Genomic DNA, 21680 nt, shown 5'->3' with positions numbered 1-21680 from the left:
AACACCACAAAGTATGAATTTCTGAACATTACATCTCAAAAGAGATCGACAACATCACCCACAAATAAGGGGCAACTGACACATTTTCACCTAAATTTATCATGACACAAATCACGAAGCATTTGACACTTACATTGATGCATTTTTTGAGAAAGAAATATTTTGATTTAAATTAAAATTCATCCAACACACACACCGATTTCAACAAACTTATAGTCAAACTGACCAAGTAGATGAGAAGAATTCAACGATACTAAGTTTCTTTCAATTCAAGTCAAATTAAGCCTAAATCAAACTATTAAACTACTTTTGAAGGCTTTGATTTGTTATTTGAGGGAGTCAAATGAAAGCAATCAAATTTGGTTGGTTATTTGGAGAGTCAAATCAATATGAGTCCAAATTTGATGTGTCTATAATCAAATCAAGCATCTTGACGAGAGAAATCCAACTGGTCCAAAATCATCTGTCTTGAGATCATTAAGGCCCTTAGATTACCAAAAAGCTCCTATAATCAAGAAGAATCGTGGATCGTTCGATAAGATGATTGTAGTTGTTCTTCACCAAAAGACTTAAATGCTCATCGTCGAGAGCCTATAAATAGACCCATTTCTTCACTTGGGGAGGAGGATGAAGGTGAAGAATGAGCCAAATTTTAGTGCTCTTATGAACTGAAGACACGATGATAACTCCAAACCTTCGTAATCGCTGATCGCCGTTCGTCGACCAGTTGTCGCTCCCCCTTCGCCAGCCGACTGTTGTCGACCTCCGTCAGTGGCTCCCTGCTCACTGCCGCTAGCAAACTTTACAGAGTAACGAAATACCATGTAAAGGAACAATATACATTACTGAATAATGAAGTATCTTGTAGAATAACAACATACATTGCAGAGTAATGAAATATTCTACAAAATAACGACACACATTGCAGAGAAATAGAATACTCTATTAAGTACATACAAGTGTCACAATATTCTAAATACTTTGAAATAACGTACCACAAATACTATATATCAAACACAAAGTGATAACTTCCAATAACTGCATGTGGGTGCTGCACAACAAATTCATGCATATTGACATTGTACTTGAAAAACCCATACAACCCTTCCTCGATTGTGGCATAAAAAAATTATTATTATACTTGCAAATTTATAGTGAATTATTTTAACGAAATTAAATCCTTTGATTTTTTTCTCAGTTCGGATTTTTCCAGCTTCTTCTCCCATTTTTCTTTATCATCTTTGTTAGATTTCAATCAATGCTCAAATTTTAAATTAGCGCTTCACCGCCGTGAATTTTTCAGCACGCAACACAAATATTAATTAATTTCAATTAAATGATTAATATAAGTTCGATTAATTTAATTATTTGTTTTTATAAAACCCAATGTATTCATAATTCCTATACAATTTTACACATCAATTTCATCAGAAAAATATGATCAAATTAATAAAAATAATTTGAATGAATTTTAGAGTGAGAAACAAGATATTTTAACATTAAATCAAATTTACCTATATAAACTTTTAGCAACATTATAAGCATAATTCATTGAGTATATTTTAATATCCATATCCATATCTATAAACCTTTTAGAAATACGAAGAAACCCAGCCTAACTCCCTAAATACAGAAGTATAGCTATTTTAGTATCAAACTCACATTTCTAGGAAATATTATTTACAACCCTCACTTTAACATGTCAAAAACAAATTTCATTAAAAAAATACACTTAAAATTTCAATGAAATAATTTATATTATTACATCAAATTAAAAATATATAGATATAACAGACATCCTTATCCATTCCTTATTCACTAATGTGGAAGCACTCCAGAACAAATGAACAAAAGCTCACAATATCAGCAAGACAACAAGAGTTTGAAGACTGTCAAGCTCGTAGCACTTGCCAGAATAAGTGCAGTTGGTTGGCAAAGAAACAAAAAGCTTGCAAAATGGATTTACCAAACTTCTGAAACTCCTCCTTTGTTTGGATGTCTCTAATACATATTAGAAATTGTAAGCTGGTTCTTCTAAGTTTGAGACGGCCGAAGCAAGCCTGGAATCTGCAAAACTACAATCACCATCATTTCGCTGTTACATTAAAGCACAATATAGCCAGATAGCTTATTAGTTCAGCACAGGAACATATGTTGTCAATCAAAGTATCAATGAAAGAAGTCAAGTAAGAAATAATACCTGATTGGAAACCAAACAATGAAATGAGGGAGTCTAAAGAGGTGTGTTTTTGAGTGAGAGGAGAGATTGCACACCGAAAACATGCGAAAGGGACAAGTCGTGACATTTTGCAAACTTTAAAAGTTCATTATCCTTATATAACAAGAACATGCAACAACTGAAGCTACATTGAATAATAGAATTTATGGGTAATGTAATGTCTGTGTATGCTAGATGTTGCTTGTTGCAGTCGCTGGAAGTTCGATTTGCTATCTGGAGTCAAATTGTTATTTGTTGCAGACAAATTGTGGCTATCCCTTCATTTCCCTCATTCAAACTCACACACTCAGCAAGCAAGAGAGACGGAGCGCAAGAGAACGAGAGAATGAGGTAGAGGAAGTTCGATTGGCTATCTGGAGGGCTCGAACGACTCACCCGACTCACCCGAGCTTCCCTTTTGTGACATTGACATTTCTGCGGTCCTACGAGCGTAGGAGGAAAGAGGGACGAAGTTCCAAACCGCTCATACGCATCAGTTGAGGCATTCGTGCCCTAACTGAGCCGCAGAAAAGGAAGGAGAGCCCGTGCGACTTGTAGGAAGCTCGATTGAGAGTTGCGAGAGGAAGGAAAGGAAAGAAAAGGAGACCAACGACTCACCTATTATGATCATTTCCTTCCATTTTCACCATCGAATGGAAGAGAAGATAACTCGAGCGGCTCTACCGAGTGCCACAAGCATCAAAGGAAAGAAGGGAGAAGAAGGGGAAGCACGTTTGAGTACCTAGAAGGCTTGAGCAGCCTACTCAAGCGAAGAAGAAGAGGGGAAAGCTTCTGTGCCTCACCCGAGAGCTAGAAGTGACAGAAGGCGGCGGGTTCGCTTTGTCGTGCGATCTGCAGAAGAGGACCGAGAGCTTGGAGAGGAAGAAAGGGCTCACGGGAGCTCTGCGCGCGAGAGAGTTTAATTGAGCGAGGCTTGTTTCAAAACAATAGGGCAAGACAAAGGAATAAAAAGGTAAATATTAAGTTAATTAGTGTTAATTTAATTTAAATTATTAATTATAATTGATTACGATTATATGTCTGAAAGTTTACATTACAAATAAATTAAAATCTTGTTCATATTTGTTTAGGGCAAGTTTGGAGAAGGTTAGATTCGTAAGAAAACCCATCAGAAAGAAAATTTAGGTATAAAGTTGTGTTTCAAAAATTTATTATTTCCTTCGTAATTAATGAATGTTAAAATGAATAAAGAACCCTAAATTTAAAACTTATTTATAATTAAGCTACTATTAATGTCAGGTGCCCAAATGAAAATTTTTAAAACTTTAACATAAAAATTAAATTGGATATTCCTACACATATATGTATATATGTATGGTTAGCTCATAGATATACACATAGATATGTAATACTTTTTTTATTAAATAAAGAACTTATGAACCTAATGATAGAGATTCTAGAAGCAATAGAAGAGAAGATTTGCACTGAACAAGAAGTTAATTACATTTAAATTCTTATTATAGGTGCACCTAAGAACTAGATTGACCTGAGGAAAAACATCGATGACGACAGTGTTGAGGTGGGTAATATGTTTTTATTTTACAATAGTTCTATTTATTTATGCATTTTTTTACTGTTTCCCAGTTTTCATTTTTAAAATGTTAAAATTCATGTTTTCTTTTAAATGTTAAATGCAAGATAAAAATGGTTAAAATATGATATATGCATGTATATGAGAGACACCCCTGGATGATACTAGCAGAGGAATCCACTGTACTCGTGCACGAAATAGAAATGAAAATGAAAAAGGTTGCACACCTTTATGGTGGGTTGGAAAAGATAAAACATATATTTTTATAAAGTATAAGTTTAAACAGTGACTCTTAATTATAAAAAGTGTAACCTAAATAAAACAAATGAAATGAAATTTAGTTTCTTGAATACATAAGATATTTAACACTGCCATTGCTAGTTCCAAGTCCGGATGTGAAAAGTGGAGAGTTACATCAAGTAGTCGGCAACCAACGTAAAACATGTCGAAAAAATCATGACATGAATCCTTTTGATCATTGTGTAAGTGCTAGGGCGTCCCCTGTAAGCGATGCGCTGTATGGTTTGAATACAGTGAAAAGTGTGCAAGGGCCGCTACACCAGCGCCCATATGTAATGTCAAATAAGCAAGGGTTCTCACATTACGGACGTATGCAGGTAAAACAATTAGTCCATGAAACTAATATTAGGATAAGATCTTGGAACTGGTAAATTAATAGAATTAGTTGATATTATGATTAATAGAAAGATAGATATCTTATGTGTTCAATAAATTAAATGGGTTAAAAAAAAACTAAAGAGATTGATAACTTAGGTTTTAAACTTTGGTATTTAGGTAAGAGTCACACTAGAAATAGTGTAGGTGTATTTATATATAAGAGTTTGAAAGATAATGTTGTAAAATTAATATAATTGGAGCTAGAATTATAACCCTTAAGATTATTGTTGATACTAAGATTTTTAATATTATAAGTGTTTATGCTTCTCAAGTAGGTTTAGAAATAGGTTCTAAAGATAAATTCTGGAATGACTTAGAAGACTTGATAAAAATGATACCTCTTGAAGAAATAATTTTTATTGGAGGAGATTTAAATGAATGTGTCGGTAGAGTGATAGAAGATTTTAGATATATTCATGGTGGCTACGATTTTGGATATTAGATTTTTCTTTAGGGTATGATTTTGTTATTGCTAATACTTTATTCAAGAGAAGAGATGAACATAAGAGATGAACATATACTCATAAGAATGGATCTAATAAAACACAAATTGATCATTTTCTTATGAGAAGAGATCGTCGAGAATGTAAAGATTGTAAGATCATTCCAAGTGAGGAATTAAATACTCAACATCGATTATTAGTTCTAAATTTTAAGATGAAAAGTTGTAAAATAAAGAATACTAGGCATCATCGTTGTAGAATTAGACGAGGTACCTAAAATACAAATAAATTATTTTTATGAGTAAAATTTAGTATTTTAAAATTTCAAAATTTGGGATATCCATGATGAAGATAATTCTATGTGGGATAAAGGAACAAACAATATTAAACAAGTGGTAAAGTTATACTTGGAGAATCAAAAAAAAAAGTTTCTATAAATAAAAATAGTTTGTGAAATAATAATATGCAAGAAAAGATAAAATATAAGAAATTATGTCATAAAAATTGGTTTAAATGTGAAAGCTTAGAGTACTGAGAAAATATCAAACGGTCCGTAGGGAGTCTAAGAAAATAATCTGTGACGCTAAAAATTATGTTTTTATTGATCTTTATAATATATTGGATACTAAAGAGATGAAAAACATATGTATAAACTAGCCCAACAAAAAGAAAAGAAAAGTAAAGATTTAATTTAAGTGTATTAAAGATGAAAATTAAGAAGTGTTTTTCTTAGAAAAAAGATATTCAAAATAGGTGGGTGAGTTATTTTGATATACATTTTAAAGAAGCTTCGAAAAAATCTTAGTGATCTTAATATCATTAATAATAATAATATGTTTTATTTTTACCGTCGCCTTAGTAAAAAAAAGTTGAGGTTTAAAGAAAATCAATGGTGAAAAGTCTGTAGGACATAATGAAATCCCAATTGAAGTGTGGAAATTAGGAGATTTGGGAGTTTCTTGGCTTATTAAACTCTTTAGTATTATTTTAAATACTAAAAAGATGTATGAGGAGTGGAGGAAGAGTGTTTTGGTACCAATTTGTAAGAATAAAGGGGATGCATAAGAATGTGCAAATTATAGAGAAATTAAGTTGATGTTTCATACTTTAAAATTATGGGAGAGGAGAGGGTAACGGAGAGGGTAACTGAACATAGGTTAAGACATATTATAAAAATTTCTCATAATCAATTATGTTAGTCAGTCTATTATGAAAGTTATACATTTATTGAGAGGTTTGATGGACAAGTTCAGAGATAATAAGGAGGATCTACAAATGATTTTTCTTGATTTAGAAAAAGATTATGATAAAGTTCCAAGAGATATCCTTTGGAGAGTTCTTGAGAAGAAAGGTGTTGATATGACATATATTCAAGTCATTAAAGATATGTATACAAGAGCTGTTATTTGTGTTCAAATTGAGGGAGGATTGACCAAATATTTTCCTATTTCTGTTTGTTTACATCAGAGATCAGCTTTAAGCCCATATCCTTTTGCTTTAGTTATGGACGGTCTTACTAGAAACTTACAGGAGGATGTATCATGGTGTATGTTTTTTGCTAATGATATCATTTTCGTGGATATGACGAGAGAAAATGCTCAGAAAAAAATTGAATTATGGAGGTCTACCTTGGAGTCTAAAGGTCTTCATTTGAGTAGAACTAAAACTGAATACATGAAATGTAATTTTAATAACAGTAGCTCTAGTAACAGAAATGTAACTATGGGTGATCAAACTATTAAAAGGTGTGAACGCTTTAGATATCTCGGGTATATTGTTCAAAGTGATGGTGATATTGATGGAAATGTGATTAGTAGAATTCAAGTTGGTTGGTTGAAGTGGAGGAATGTTTCAAGCCTATTTTGTGATAGAAAAGTACCACTTAGACTAAAAACAAAATTTTATAAGATGGTGGTGAGACCTGTAATGCTCAATGGCGCTGAATGTTGGCGTTTAAAAGAGAAGCATAAAACTAAGTTAAGAAACTAAGTTAAGTGTTGCCTTAAGTGTTGCCTAGATGAGAATGATTTGGTGGATGAGTGGCTTTACACTTAGAGACAAAACGCGAAATGAATATATCTGTGATAGGGTTGGTGTAGCTCCAGTGATGGTTTGGAAAAAATTAGAGAGAGTCGTCTTAGATGGTTTGGTCACATTAAATGTCGACCATCTGAAGATTCGATTCGAAGAGTTGATGTTTTAGATTCGACTTATGTTAAAAAAGGCAGAGGTAGACCTAGAAAGACTTTGCCATATTGTATAAAATATGATCTTAATTTATTAGAATTACAAGAAAATATGACACTAAATAGGAAGCAATGGAGAAAAATGATTCATGTAGCCGACCCCACTTAGTGGGATAAAGGTTTTGTTGTTATTGTACTACTCTCTTTTACTGCACAGTTTTTACTGCTACCGCACTTTTACAAAAAAATTTAAAATGAGAATTATTATAATTTAGAAACATTTACCCGCTGAGTAGTTTTAATTCAAATCATAGTTGCTAATATTTTTATAGGAAAACCAACTGTAGATTAGATGAACCCGAAAGAGTATGCGTACAGGCGTTGTGAAGTACAAGCTAATAGGTATTACTGTTTAGTTTATAGTTTGTATGTATAAGTTTAAATGTAAAAATTTAAATATGAACAATATATTGTAAATATAAATTTTATGAATTGGAATTATTCATGTTATGGATTTTATTTTTGTAATGAAATAAAACGGTTATATAGATATTCTCCATTCGACCGTCAGTTCCCACCTTGATAATTCCAAGCTCACAGGACCGGGTCATGACAAGAGTAGTATCAGAGCAGTTAAGGGTAGTAAGAAAGTGATCATAAAAGAGCCATTAGAAAAAACAGTAAGAATAACTATGATAATTAAAAAGTGTTTAAATGTTTATGTTAGTAATATAACATTTTGTTATCTCAGGGCAATTGATTCCGATCTGGATGATACAGATGAGAATGATAGATAAGCTAGGGATGAATCAGGTGCCTCCAACACGTATTGATCCTTCATCCAATGGTGCTAGCGTCTCTATGGAGGCGTTTACTCAGATGATGGCCGCAGTGACACGATATTCAGGGTTCTCAGACCCATGCAAGTGGAAGTGGAACAACACAAATGGACATATTTGAAGCTGGTTCAAAACATGCGACCATAACTATTCTCAGGAGCAGGAGGGCCAGCTGAGGAGAACTGGTTGTTGAGGGTAGAGAAAATCATTGATAGTTTGTGATGTCCTCAGGAGAGAAAGGTCACATTAGCTGCTTTTACTTTCGAAGGGGAAGCCGAAAGGTAGTAGCAGGGCTAGCTTCAGGTGAAGTTTGGCGGACAACCCAGCGGTCAGATACGGTGGGAAAACTTTGTGAAGACTTTTTGTGACCGGTTCATTTCTCTTTTAATCAGAAGGCAGATACATGATCGGTTCATCAGACAGGTGCAGGGCGACCGATCCTTTATGCAGAATGAGGGTGAATTCAAGATGTTGTCTAGGTATGCGCCTCAGTTGATCCCAAATGCTGAAGAACTGTCACTGATTTCTCTCTGGATTGAAGGATGTCATTCGACGACCTTTAACCCCTCTTGGCATTGAGGATTACTCAGTTCTTGTGGAAAGAGCGAGAATGATAGGGATTGATTTACTGGCTACGTAAAGGCATGTAGATTTCTAGAAGAGGAAAGGAGATGATAGGTCTAGATTGGGACAGACCACCCAGTCTGTCCAGTCTGGACAGTGTAGCATGAAGAAGCCTCGACCCAGCAGTAGTGGTACTGATAGTGGCACTGACAACAACAACAATAAATAACATGTGCCAAGTGTGGAAGGACACATAGAAGAGAGTGCTTGTCGGGCACCAACACTTGTTTTTGGCGCCATCAGCCCAGACATATGGTCATTAGGACAAAAACTTCAGGTTGATGTCAGGGCTAGTGCTCCACCTACTCAGAGAACTTTTGATAGACAAAGGACAACAAGGTCATCAGGATCAGCTCCAGCTCCAAGTCAAACTCCTTAAGGTGTGCAGCCACGAGTATATGCACTGACTCGACAGGAAGTAAGGGATTCACCTGACGCGATTACATGTATTTATTTACTTCAGCCAATTTGTGAAATATGGCGAGACTTTTATATTCTCTTTTCTTATAGGTTTTATATCTATTGAAAATATATTGCTCTGAACTTTATTCGAAACCTGGGCATTTCATTCGTTTATCTCTGAGGAGTTTGCGAACTCTGAAGGATTAGAAGCATTCAGAATGCTCGATGCCTTATCAGTTTTTCTACCTAATGGGTCTCACATGATGACTAATAGAAGCTATTTTGTGAATATGACCATCTGCGATAGAAGCTTCAAGATGCATTTGGTAGTGCTACCACTTACCGAGTTTGAAGTGATCCTAGGGGTGGATTAGCTATCTAATCACTTCACAACTATCAATTGTTCTATAAAGATAATTAAATTCAACATCACTGGAGAAGAAGAATTCAAGTTTGTGAGTGATAGAGGAATCCTGTTTATGATGATATCTAGTTTAAAGACATACAATTTGTTAAGCAAAAGGATATCAAGGCTTCCTTAGCTCAAGTCATTGATATTGCGAGTGAACCAAAGAAGTTAGAAGATATACCAGTAGTGAAGAAGTATCCACAAGCCTTTAGATGATTTGTTAGGTTTGTCTCCAAGAAGAGAGAGATTTTCCTATCAATTTAATACCAAGAGTAGAACTAGTGACAAAAGCATCTTATAGAATGACAATCAAAGAGCTGCAAGAATTGAAGAGCCAGTTCTAGGACTTACTGAAGAAGGGATTCATCAAGCCAAACACTTCCCTTTGAGGAGCTCCAGTGCTTTTTGTTAAAAAGAAAGATAAGAGCTTAAGGCTATACAGTGATCACCGAGAAATAAACAAGCACACAATCAAGTATCCTCTGCCAAAGATTGATGATCTTATTGATCAGTTAAAAGGAACTTCGATATTTACCAAGATTGATCTGTGCTTAGGCTATCACCAATTAAAAATTAAACAAGATGCTATCCCAAAGACAACTTTCAACTCCAGATAAGGGCATCATGAGTTTGTGGTAATGCCTTTTGGGTTGTCTAATGCACTTACAATCTTTATGGACCTAATGAGCAAAATCTTTCAACCATTTCTGAATAGATTTATAATAGTCTTCATCGACCACATATTAATCTATTCCAGTGATGACATTCATCACTCAGATCATCTTTGCACTGTTCTGCAGATGCTAAAAGAGAACCAATTAAATGCTAAGTGGTCAAAGTGTGAATTCTGGTTGAGTATAACATTTTTGGGGAATATCATTAGCAATGAAGGCATCCTGGTGGACCAAAACAAGGTTAAAGCGATAACTGATTGACCCGGACCAACCACTGTTACAAAAGTTCGGAGTTTCTTAGGTCTGGCCGATTATTACAGATGATTTGTTGAAGGGTTCTCTCAGATTACAATGCATTTGCTTAGATTGACTCAGAAGGCGGCGAAATTTGAATGGACAGATCGCTGTGAGGAAGCTTTCCAAAGGTTGAAGATGTATTTGATGATAACTCCACTATTGACTATCCCCACAGGAATAGAAGACTTCCAGATCTGTATTAATGCATCTTTAACGGAACTTGGGCGTGTCCTTAAGCAACATGGGAACGTAATTGCTTATGCCTCTAGACAATTGAAGAATCATGAGAAGAATTATCGGACACATGATTTGAAGCTTGCAACTGTTGTGTTTGCTTTGAAGATATAGAGGCATTATTTATATGGTGTCAGGTGTGAAGTATTCACTGATCACCAAAGTTTGAAGTATATTTTCACATAGAAGGAGCTGAATTTGAGGCAAAGGAGATGACTTGAGCTAATCAAAGATTATGATATGGATATTCAATATCACCTGGGAAAACAAATGTTGTAACAGATGTGCTAAGGAGGAAGACAAGTGGCAGTGCTAACTGGGTAATGACACAACAAGAAGAGTTAATTAAAGATATGGAGCGTTTGCAGTTATCAGTAGTAACACTAAATAATTAAAGTTTCGCTCTATTAAATCAGATGTTCATTCAACCAGCTTTGAATGACAAAATATAAGATACATTTTCACATGATGCAATGTTTCAGAAAAATTTTTGAACAAGTAAATGCAAGACAATTGGAGAAATATAAGATCGATGAAGAAAAGCTGTTGAAGTACAAGGGTAAAGTTTGTATTCCTACTGTAAATGCTTTACACAAAGAAATCTTACATGAGACACATTATTCGAGATATACCATACATCCAGGAAGCAACAAGCTATATTAGAAGCTTAAGGGTTTATTCTGGTGCCCAGGGTTGAAGCGCAGTGTAGCAGAGTTTGTGGCAAAGTGTCCTACATGTCAGATGATTAAGGCTAAGCAGCAGAAGCCTAGTGGTTGTTGCAACCATTGTCTACACCAGAGTGGAAATGAGAGGACGTTGCTATGAACATTGTGACGAGACTACCGAGATCAAGGCAGGGTCATGATGCTGTATGAGTGATTATTGATCATCTGACCAAGTCTGCACATTTCTTGCCTATCAGACAAATAGGTACTGTGGACAAGTTGATCAGAATTTATGTTGATGAAATTGTACGACTGCATGGAGTCCCAAAGTCTATTTTTTCAGATCGAGATGGTAGATTCACTTCCAGACTGTAGAGAAAAGTTCAAGAGGCTTTGAGCACTCAGCTGACATTCAACACGACCTTTCATCCACAAACAGACGGTCAATCAAAGAGAATGATCCAAATATTAGAAGACTTGTTTCGACTTTGCGTTCTTGATTTTGATGGAAACTAAGAATTGCATATACCTCTGACAGAGTTTGCCTACAATAACAATTTCCAAACTAGTATTGTTATGGCTCCTTATGAAGCCATTATGGACGAAAAATGCAGGACACCTCTTTTTTGGGCAGAAACGAATGAAAGAAAATAAATTGGTGCTAATTTAGTTGATAAAACAACTAAGAAGATCCGATTAATTCGCGACGGACTGAGAGCAATCCAAGATAGACAGAGAAAGTATTATGAAGCTCTAAGCACCGATCTGTAGAATTTGAAGTGAATTTGTTTTTCTTAAGGTCACTCCGATAAAGATTATTAAGCGGTTTGAAAAGTCTAGGAAGTTGAGTCCACAATAAGTCGGTTCCTATGAAATCGTGGAGAAGATTGAAAGGTGACCTACACGCTTGCTCTACCGATACACATGTACAGGGTAAATGCATAATGTGTTTCACAGCTCTTTGCTACAGAAGTATATTGTTGATGAGGTTAGTAAGCTTGCTACAGATTCTATAAATATTCAACCTGGCTTGGCATTTGTGGATGAGCCTGAAAGAATTATAGATTATGATGTGAAGCAGCTCAAGAGTAGAGAGATTCTTTTTGTTCGTATATTATGGAAGCACGGAACTGAAAAATATGCCACATGGGAGAAGAAATCAGAAAGGAGGGAAAGATATTTGCACCTTTTTAGTTAAGATATGAACTTTATTCTTGTGCATTAAATTTTGAGGATGAAATTTTTATAAGGAATATTATAATAATAAGAATAATAATAAAAAGTAATTATCTTAAATTAGAAAATAACAATAATAATAATAATAATAATAACATTTTAAGGTTCAAACAAGGAGCTCACCGCTCATGGAGAGTCAAATTGCGGCTATTCCTTCATTTCTCTCATTCGAACTCATACACTCAGCGAGCGAGAGAGACAAGGAGACTGAGAGATCAAGAGAGTGAGGTAGAGGAAGTTCGATTGGCTACATGGAGAGCTCAAACGACTCACTCGAGCTTCCCTCTAGCGTCACTGACATTTTTACGGTTCTGTGAGCGTAGGAGGAAAGGGGGACAAAGTTGCATATCGCTTATAAGCATCAGTTGAGGCATTCGTGCCGCCCTAATCAAGCCACAGAAGAGGAAGAAGAGCCCGTGCGGCTTGTAGGAAGCTCGATTGAAATATGCGAGAGGAAGAAAAGGAAGGAGGAGGAGACGAGTGACTCACTTGCTGCGATCATTTCCTTCCATTTTCCCAATCAAATTGAAGGGAAGATAGCTCGATCAGCTCTGCCAAGTGCTGCAAACATCAAAGGAAACGAGGACGAACAAAGGGAAGCTTGTTTGAGTACCTAGAAGGTTCGAGCTGCCTACTCAAGCGAAGAAGAGGAGGGGAGAGCTTTTGTACCTCACCTGAGAGCTGGAAAAGGAAGGAGACAGTGTGTCGTGCGGTCTGTAGAAGAGGAAGGAGGGCTTAAGAGGCCTATAGAAGCTCGGTTGAGAGCTCAGAGAGGAAGGGTTTGCAGGAGCTCTACGTGTGGGAGAATTCAACCGGGCAAGGCTTGGTTCAAAACAGTAGGGCAAGGCTTGGTTCAAAACAGTAGGGCAAGGCAGAGGAATTAAAAGGTAAATGTCAAGTCAATTAGTGTTAATTTAATTTAAATTATTAGTTGTAATTAATTAAGATTAAATGGAAGAAAATTTACATCACATATAAATTAAAATTTTATTTATATTTGTTTAGGGCAAGTTTAGAAAAGGCTAGATTCGTAAGAAACCGGTCAGAAAGGAAATTCAGGTATAAAGTTCAATTTCATAAATTTATGATTTCCTTCAAAATTAATGAATGCTAAAATGAAATAAAGAACCCTAAATTTAAAACTTATTTATAATTAAGTTGTCATTATTGTTAGGTGCTCAAATGAAAATTTTAAAAGCTTTAACATAAAAATTATTAAGATGTCTGAGGAGAGGAGGAAGAGTATTTTATAGGTTAAGACGTATTACAAAGATTTCTCATAATTAATTTGGAGATTTCTCATAAAGATTTCTCATAATTAATTTGGATTTATGTCGAGCAGGTCTACTATGGAAGCTATACATTTATTGAGAGGTTTGATGGATAAGTTTAGAGATAATAAAGAGAATCTACATATGATTTTTATTGATTTAGAAAAAGCTAACCATAAGGCTCCAAGAGATATCCTTTGAAGAATTCTTGAGAAGAAATATGTTAATATGACTTATATTCAAGTCATTAAAGATATGTATACAAGAGTTGTTACTTGTGTTCGAAAAGAATGAGGATTTTTCCTATTTTTGTTGGTTTACATCAAGGATCGGTCTTAAGCCCATATCTTTTTGCTTTAGTTATGGATGGTCTTACTAAACACTTATAGGAGGATGTACCTTGGTGTAATGTTTTTTGCTGATGATATCCTTTTTGTGGATAAACTGAAAGAAAAAGCTCAGGAAAAACTTGAATTATGGAGGTCTACCTTGGAGTCTCAAGTCATTCGTTTGAGTAGAACTAAAATTGAATACATGAAATGTAATTTAGTTGTAGCAGCTCTAGTGACATAAATGTAACTATGGGTGATCAAATTATTAAAAGGTGTGAACTCTTTAGATATCCTAGGTTTATTGTTCAAAATGATGGTGATATTGATGGGGATGTTATTAGTAGAATTCAAGTTGGTTGGCTGAAGTGGAGGAATGCTTCGGGCCTATTGTGTGCTAGAAAAGTACTGCTTAAGCTGAAGGGAGAATTTTAGAAGATGTTGGTAAGGCATGCAATGCTCTATGACGCTGAATGTTGGCCTTTAAAGAGAAGCACAAAACTAAGTTAAGTGTTGTCGAAATGAGAATGATTAGGTGGATGAGTGGCTTTACACTTAGAACAAAATGCGAAATGAATATATGCGTGATTGGGTTGGTGTAGCTCCAATGACAAAGAAAATTAGAGAGTCGTCTTAGATTGTTTGTTCACATTAAATGTCGACCATCTGATAATTCGATTAAAAGAGCAGATATTTTAGATTTGACTTATGTTAAGAAAGATAGAGGTAGACCTAGGAAGACTTGAGCAAATTGTATAAAAAAAGATCTTATTTTATTAGAATTAAATGAAAATATGACACTAAATAGGAGGCAGCGGAGAAAAAGGATTCATGTAACCGACCCCACTTAGTGGGATAAATTTTTTTTATGTTTTTGTATCATTAAAATTAAATTGAATATTCCTACTATATATGTATATATGATTAGCTCGTACATAAACAAATATATGTATGGTTATATTTTTTTTATACGTAAATAAAAAATTTATGAACCTAATGATAGAAAATCTAGAAGCAATATGAGAAAAGATTAACATTGAACAAGAAGTTAATTACATTTAAATTGTATTATATTTGAACCATAGAAAGTAAGTGTATAAGCACCGTGAAACGAAAGTTGATAGGTACTACAATTTAGTTTATTTTTTGTATAAATGTAAATGTAATCGTCTAAATATGAACAATCTATTGTAAATATAAATTTTATGAATTAGAATGACTTTTGTGTTCTGGATTTTATTGTTGTGATGAAATGAAATTGATATATAGGTTTCCTCCGTCCGACCGTTAGCTCCTGCCTTAATAATTCTAAGCTCACCGCGCCGGTTAAAGATGATGGCAAACAACATGATTCATTATCATCATATGTGACATCTCCATCATTGCTATCACTGAGGTAAAATATTACATGATCGTTGTCATCATGGTAGACAAGTACAACCTAGTTAATTGAGGATAAGATAGTCACCAAGGGAACCACAAAATTCATCCAACTTTCAGAAGCAGTGACCATTTTTGTCATGTTCAGAAAGGAAAACATGAAACTAATTGGTTGATTTTTATATATGAACACACCACAATCTAAGGGATTTTTGAGAGGGTTTCTCCTCGCATAAAAGTAAAACTTCATAAGAAATGATGGTATAAAGTTACGGTTCTTAAAGTCGATATGAGTGTTTGAATAAAAGATTTTTGAGTGCTATGAGTTGTAGCCTTTTTAATATTAAGACTATAATAACCATAATATTTTTAGATTAGAAACACCATAGAAAAAATCCTCCCACTACCTTTAACCTGGGAATGAGCAACCGACCTTCTTCATAATCCCCTGAATGCACCCAATCCGGTCAACTCCGATGAACAACACAGGCATTCCTAAATACAATAATTTACTTTTAGGGGGTGTTTGGTTACAACCACGATTTAGGTTAAAATATGATTTAGTAAATTCGATAAATCTGAATTTATCAAATTCAGATGTCGTTAAATTCAAAATAGTTTTTGATTCAGTTAGGGTTAAATCTGGTTAAATTCGTTTGATATGTTTGACATGTTATTTCAGAATTTAATAGCAATTGATTTTCAAATAATATAAATATTAAATACAAAACTCACACAACAATAACTCTCAAAATACTAAAAAAATTTGGTGTGATATGATATGTGTAATAGTAAAAAAATAACACCATTTTTACCCTGAATCTACCATGTGATGCTGAGCCCTCGTACGGATTTTTTACCCTCCTTGACTTCGTCGCAATGCCTTTCTTCTCCATTGGAAAACTCCCCATGCAGAGCCCTCGTACGGATTGTTTTCATCCCATTGGCTTCTCCTTTGTATCTTTCTTGTTTTTCTTCTCACAATGAGACTGCTCTCATAAATGATCTAAAAAAGCTGCAAATAATCTCTCCTTCGATTTATCCACACCAAGTCCCCTTAAATACCTGAGCTTTCATGGACTTATTTGCCTGTTTCTTTATTTAACATTTTGCTTAGCAAATTTTATCTTGACCCACTCATATAAGGTTTGAATCTCGCTAGCTCTAACCTTTGCATCCATGCTAAGCTCAATAGCTAGAAATAACAACAATAAATCCAATAAAGTGAAAGAATTTTTCCCATAGACATTCTTAAATGGATTGCGATCTAGGAGCTGACTATTGGACAGCTTGTAGATAAAGTCAACCTAAAGAAGAATCGGATCTCACTGCTTAATGCTCTTTCCCACAGTACATCTGAAGCATTTTTGTAAGCTACAGCTCGCCGCCTCTATCTGATCAGCTATATGTGAGTGCGTTTCTAAACTATTGAAGCTTTGTTCCTAACATACCCTATAAAATCCTCTAAACGTGACATATTTTACATCCCTGTCCGAAGTGATGGTCCTTGGTACACCACATAGGAGAACTATTTCTTTAAAGTACAAGTTTACAATGTGTGGCATGTCCATAGTATCGTGGCATGAAATAAAATGTGTCATCATGAAGTGGTCTACAACTACCATAACAAAATCCTTGATGGGCTATGTCCATGGGCAACTCACCACAAAGTTCATGTTCACATCCACCCAAGACAACTTTGAAACAAGTTGCGACATATTTAAAACCATATTTTGTCCACATATCTTAGCCAAGTGACATCCCGCACTGTCAAACGTCTCTCTCCACATCTCGTACCAATTTAGAACAATAAAAATTCTCTTTCACTAAGGAAAGGTCTCATCCCTGCTTATGTGTCCTACCATAGCTCTATTGTGACTCTTGTAAGATGGCTTCCCTAAGTGAACTCTTAGGAATACATGACCTGTTTTGAAAGAACATATAACCAACATACCTATGCTAATGATCATAAGGCCTTTCCCGCATCATGTCTAAATTTCTTAAAAATATTTATCGGTGAAATATAGATCATTCAACATTTCATATCCAACTATCGTAAACCGCAAAATTCCCAAATTTGCGCTTGAGCGCAAAATGAAAAGGAGAATAATTTCATCCACGAGACGTGTCTACCTTTTTAACTGACTTTGTTATTAAATAATTTTAAGGCTTCATAATCAATGTAGGGAGTAAACTCGTTCGCCAATAAATAACAACTCCAACGGCTATGAGTTATTATTTATAAATAATATAGAACTCATTTTCATAGGTTGAATACCTTCGTCTGCAATCATTCCATTTCTCATTAATGAAAGTTATGAAATGTCCTCGACTCAATATGGGTCCAATCCTCATTGGAAGCATAGCACTTCACCTCAAATACTTGGTTAAAATCTGGAAAAGCTAGAATACAAGCCAAAGTAACTTGCTACTTCAACACCTCAAAATTGGCCCGAGCTTGCTCTAATGAAATGTAAAGCTCTATCGAGGGTGCTGCTAAAAAGCTGAAACTTGTGATAAATCACTTATAAAAAAAGATCAGTTCATGAAATTGGTGTACATAAGTAAATAATTGTGAACTGGGCCAGTTAACAATGGCTTTGATCTTGGCTGTATCTATTTCAATGTCTGCTGTTAATACAACATATCCAGGTAAAATGTTTATGTAATTAGGAAATGAAACTTCTTTGGGTAACAATATAATTACGCTATTCGAAGCACCTCAAAAATCTCTCGTATGTATTAAAGGTGATCCTCCACAATACAATTGTATATCAAGATATCATCAAAATATACAATAACAAATTTTTTGATGAATGCTCAAAAAATATTATTCATCAGTTGCATAAAAGTGTTCAAAGTATTGGGCAAGCCGAAGAGCATGACTATCTACGTATAATTTGTCCCAAGTCTTTAAAATCATCTTCCACTCATCTCTTAGCCTAATCCTGATTTAATTATAACCACCACGTAAATTGATCATAGAAAGGACTATGGTTCTACGTAATTAATCCAATAAATCATTCAGTTGTGAAACGAGGAATCAAAACTTGATAGTAATTTTGTTTAAAGTTGTTCTTTCAATACACATATACACAAAAAATCATCCTTCTTTGATATGATCGGAGATGGCACTATATATGGACTAGTACTTTCATCGACTAAACCTCTAACGATAAAGTCTGTAACCTGCTTCTGCAAATCCTTATATTAGAGTGGATACATCCAAGTTGATTTGAAAGAAAAGACCTTGAAATAAAATTTAAGACATGCTAGCTCTCCCTTAGTGGTGACAACCCAATAGATAGACTATCGGTCAGAATATCCTGAAACTCTCTCAGTCGGGGTTGGACTATGTCAAGTATCAGCTACTGGGACTCACTATAGCCTCGATCTTGGCTGGATCCATCTCAATGCCTACTACTAGTACAACATATCATAATTAGGAAATGATATTTATTTGGGTGACCATACAATTAGGCTTCTAGAAGCACCTCAAATATCTCCTGTAAGTAATGTAAATGATTCTCTATAGAATGACTATACACCAAGATATCATTAAAATATACAATAATGAATTTTCTGATGAATGCTAATGAATTTTCTGATGAATGCTAGCCCTAATTATGCTTTGCTCAAGGCTTGCAGAAAAATAGCTCTAGGAACTATAGTCTCAGATTATATATGAATGCTCACTGTCTTGAACTCGTTATAAGGAATAAATACGATACACTTATTATCCTTAGTGAATAAATTTATTCCTATAACTGTCATGATGTGTGCCACAAATATATTGCTAAGGACAACCCAACAATTCATGAGTAACACATGACACTACACTTGCTGTTGAAATTTGTCATCAATAGATAACTTTATAAGTCATATCTCTTCAACTATGATCTCATTCTCTTTTCAACCAAGACACGGAATAAGGTCGAGTGTGCTTCTGTGTTGTAAGAATTAACTTGTGCACCAATTGGGTAGATACCATATTCTCACAACTCTCTCTCAATTATAAGATTGCATACGTGTCTTTTTTATGATGTCAATGAGTACGAAACATATGATAGAGCCACACTTATTTTCTCTTGAGCTCAGACTGAAGAATTTGTCAAACCACAAACTATCTCTCATTCATTGATTAGAAGTTGGTACTCCTTCATATCATCACTCACTTGTGTCCCCCATTTCATTATCCATTTATTCCATTACTCCCAACTCAATGAAATAGATCACACTCTTATTTGAGCAATCTGAAGCCACATGCCAAAATCATGTCATTTGAAACAACTATTGGCTAAAAAAAACTTAAAGGTGCTAGTGCTTCGATTTTTTCTAGACCCTAGACTGATTTCTCCTTGCATGCGACAAACTTAAGTGCTCCAGTGGGTGTGCTCTTGCTGTCTGATCCTAAAGTCAAGTCTTATCCGTAAGGTTTGGTGGCCCCTTGGTAACAATATTGCTTCTCCACCTTCAAAACTAGAGTCTATAAATCTAGTAGAGACCAATAATATTGCAACTGCACCACATTATTAAATGATTGCTTCAATTATCTAAGATCTTGCCATTGTGCTTTCCAACAATTCCCATTTCAACATAAGTTTATCCAATTCGGCCATATACTTCATAAAAAAGCCTCTTTGGTGCAACTTAATGAGTTTTAGGAACATGTCCTTCCGATAATGTCAAAGAAAATATTTATGCTTTATCTCCTTTTTCATCTTAGGCAGTATGATGATCATAATCTTCTCTACTCATTGTCGAATATACTTCAAACTCTTTTACCATAAAGAAACATTCTTCTTGAATTTGATGATTTTTAATTTGACTCACTTGTCCTAGAAAATATCCTTAAACTAAAAACTTGTTCTACTACTTGGAGCTACAAAATGAATTTATTTGGCTCTAGCGTCTATCAAAATTTGGCAAGTCAATCTTCACCACAAAGTCATTAACTCTACTTTGATATTCAATGCCAAATCACTGGGCTTAGATTCTTCATCACTAGAAACTTGTTGGTGGAATGGAATAACTTCCCCCTCACAACTTGACGATACTATGACTATGGGTGACATCTTTGGGTTTTCTTCTTTCAAATTCGACAAACCTTTGTTGTAGTTGAAGAATCTCGTTTTGCATATCCTCCATTTTGATCTTTTGGACACCCTTTTGCACGATTCTCCTAGGCAGTATGGTGTCTTTTCCCCCCAATTATGGTTTTGCCCAAAATAGGAAGGCAATTCGGGGTGGTCAAAAGGTGAGAGGGTGAGGGTGGTTAGGGTGATGTAAGGGATAGGTTGTTGATTGGGTAGATGAAATGGGATATGTGAATTTTATGTTTATAAAAGGGGGAAAACAAACTCCAAGAAATTTAGAGTTTGGGTGGCCCTGATACCAAATGATATCGATGGAGAGTTGTTAGACGGTATGGACAGATCAAAAGAGGGTTTGGAAGAGTTGTAGCATAAGAATAGAGGGTGAAATGATGATGGTGACTGAGAAATCGATAGAATTGGCGGGTGGATAGCAAGCTGGAAACAAGAAACTACAAGTTGGCAGCAAGGTCGATAGAGCAGGAGGTCCTTGGGCATCTGAGGTAGTTCACCACCCGAGGGAGATCAAATGATTGAGAACTCCGACTAGGAAAAAAACTAGATAAAATAATCTCTAATGCATAAACCAAATTAAAGGCGTCTAGACAATATTTTAACAATATATTTATAAGACAAATACCTTAATAATAACCTAAATAAATGAGCAAATAGTCCTAAAAAAGATAGGCCAGCTCAAGGGAATACGAATTCGTTAAACCAACTAGGGAAAAACCAGTTGGACCAATTTGGATAGGACTCACACTTCCATCCCATAAGTAGGCAAACATCCACATAAATATGTTTGTGACGTGGAGGCTTGGGGGGCTCACCTAGACAGAAACAGCTGAGTTAAGGCTGACCGGCTCAACAAGGCGGGCATGGACTAGGCCAGCCCTTGGTCTGGGCTAGGTTACTTGCCCAAGGGGAGGGGAGGAGCCTCCCCATCCTTAGTTATCTACTACTATAAATATGCTCTTTTCGTTGTCTAGAGTTAGTTTTTTGCTTGAGATTTCTGTCAAAACAGCCACTGACGTTTCGTTTTCCCTTCTAGGGTTGTATCCGACGATAAGAAGGTGCTCCAGCTGTAACTCATGTCAATGTGGTATGTATCCTTCCTTATCTCCTCACCTGCATGCCCCCACCCCCCCCC

General features: G+C 35.2%; 1 protein-coding gene across 2 annotated transcripts in view; it reads right to left on the bottom strand.

The window, feature by feature from the left end:
• Nucleotides 1-1738: 1738 nt before the first annotated feature.
• Nucleotides 1739-21680, bottom strand: part of LOC110027568 (protein phosphatase methylesterase 1) — a 72559-nt gene continuing 52617 nt past the window's right edge. The window contains exon 13 of one of the 2 annotated variants that reach the window (XM_020729058.1): nucleotides 1739-2075. In XM_020729058.1, coding sequence (XP_020584717.1) covers nucleotides 1893-2075 — 183 coding nt within the window. In that variant the 3' untranslated portion in view covers nucleotides 1739-1892. The remainder of the gene's footprint in view (nucleotides 2076-21680) is intronic. The other variant, XM_020729059.1, reaches the window with a different exon arrangement.

This window comes from Phalaenopsis equestris, unplaced genomic scaffold (genome assembly GCF_001263595.1).
Source record: "Phalaenopsis equestris unplaced genomic scaffold, ASM126359v1 Scaffold000428, whole genome shotgun sequence".
NCBI classification, from domain to species: Eukaryota; Viridiplantae; Streptophyta; class Magnoliopsida; order Asparagales; family Orchidaceae; genus Phalaenopsis; species Phalaenopsis equestris.
Note: the sequence above shows the minus strand (reverse complement) of the source record. Positions and strands in the feature narration are given on the sequence as shown.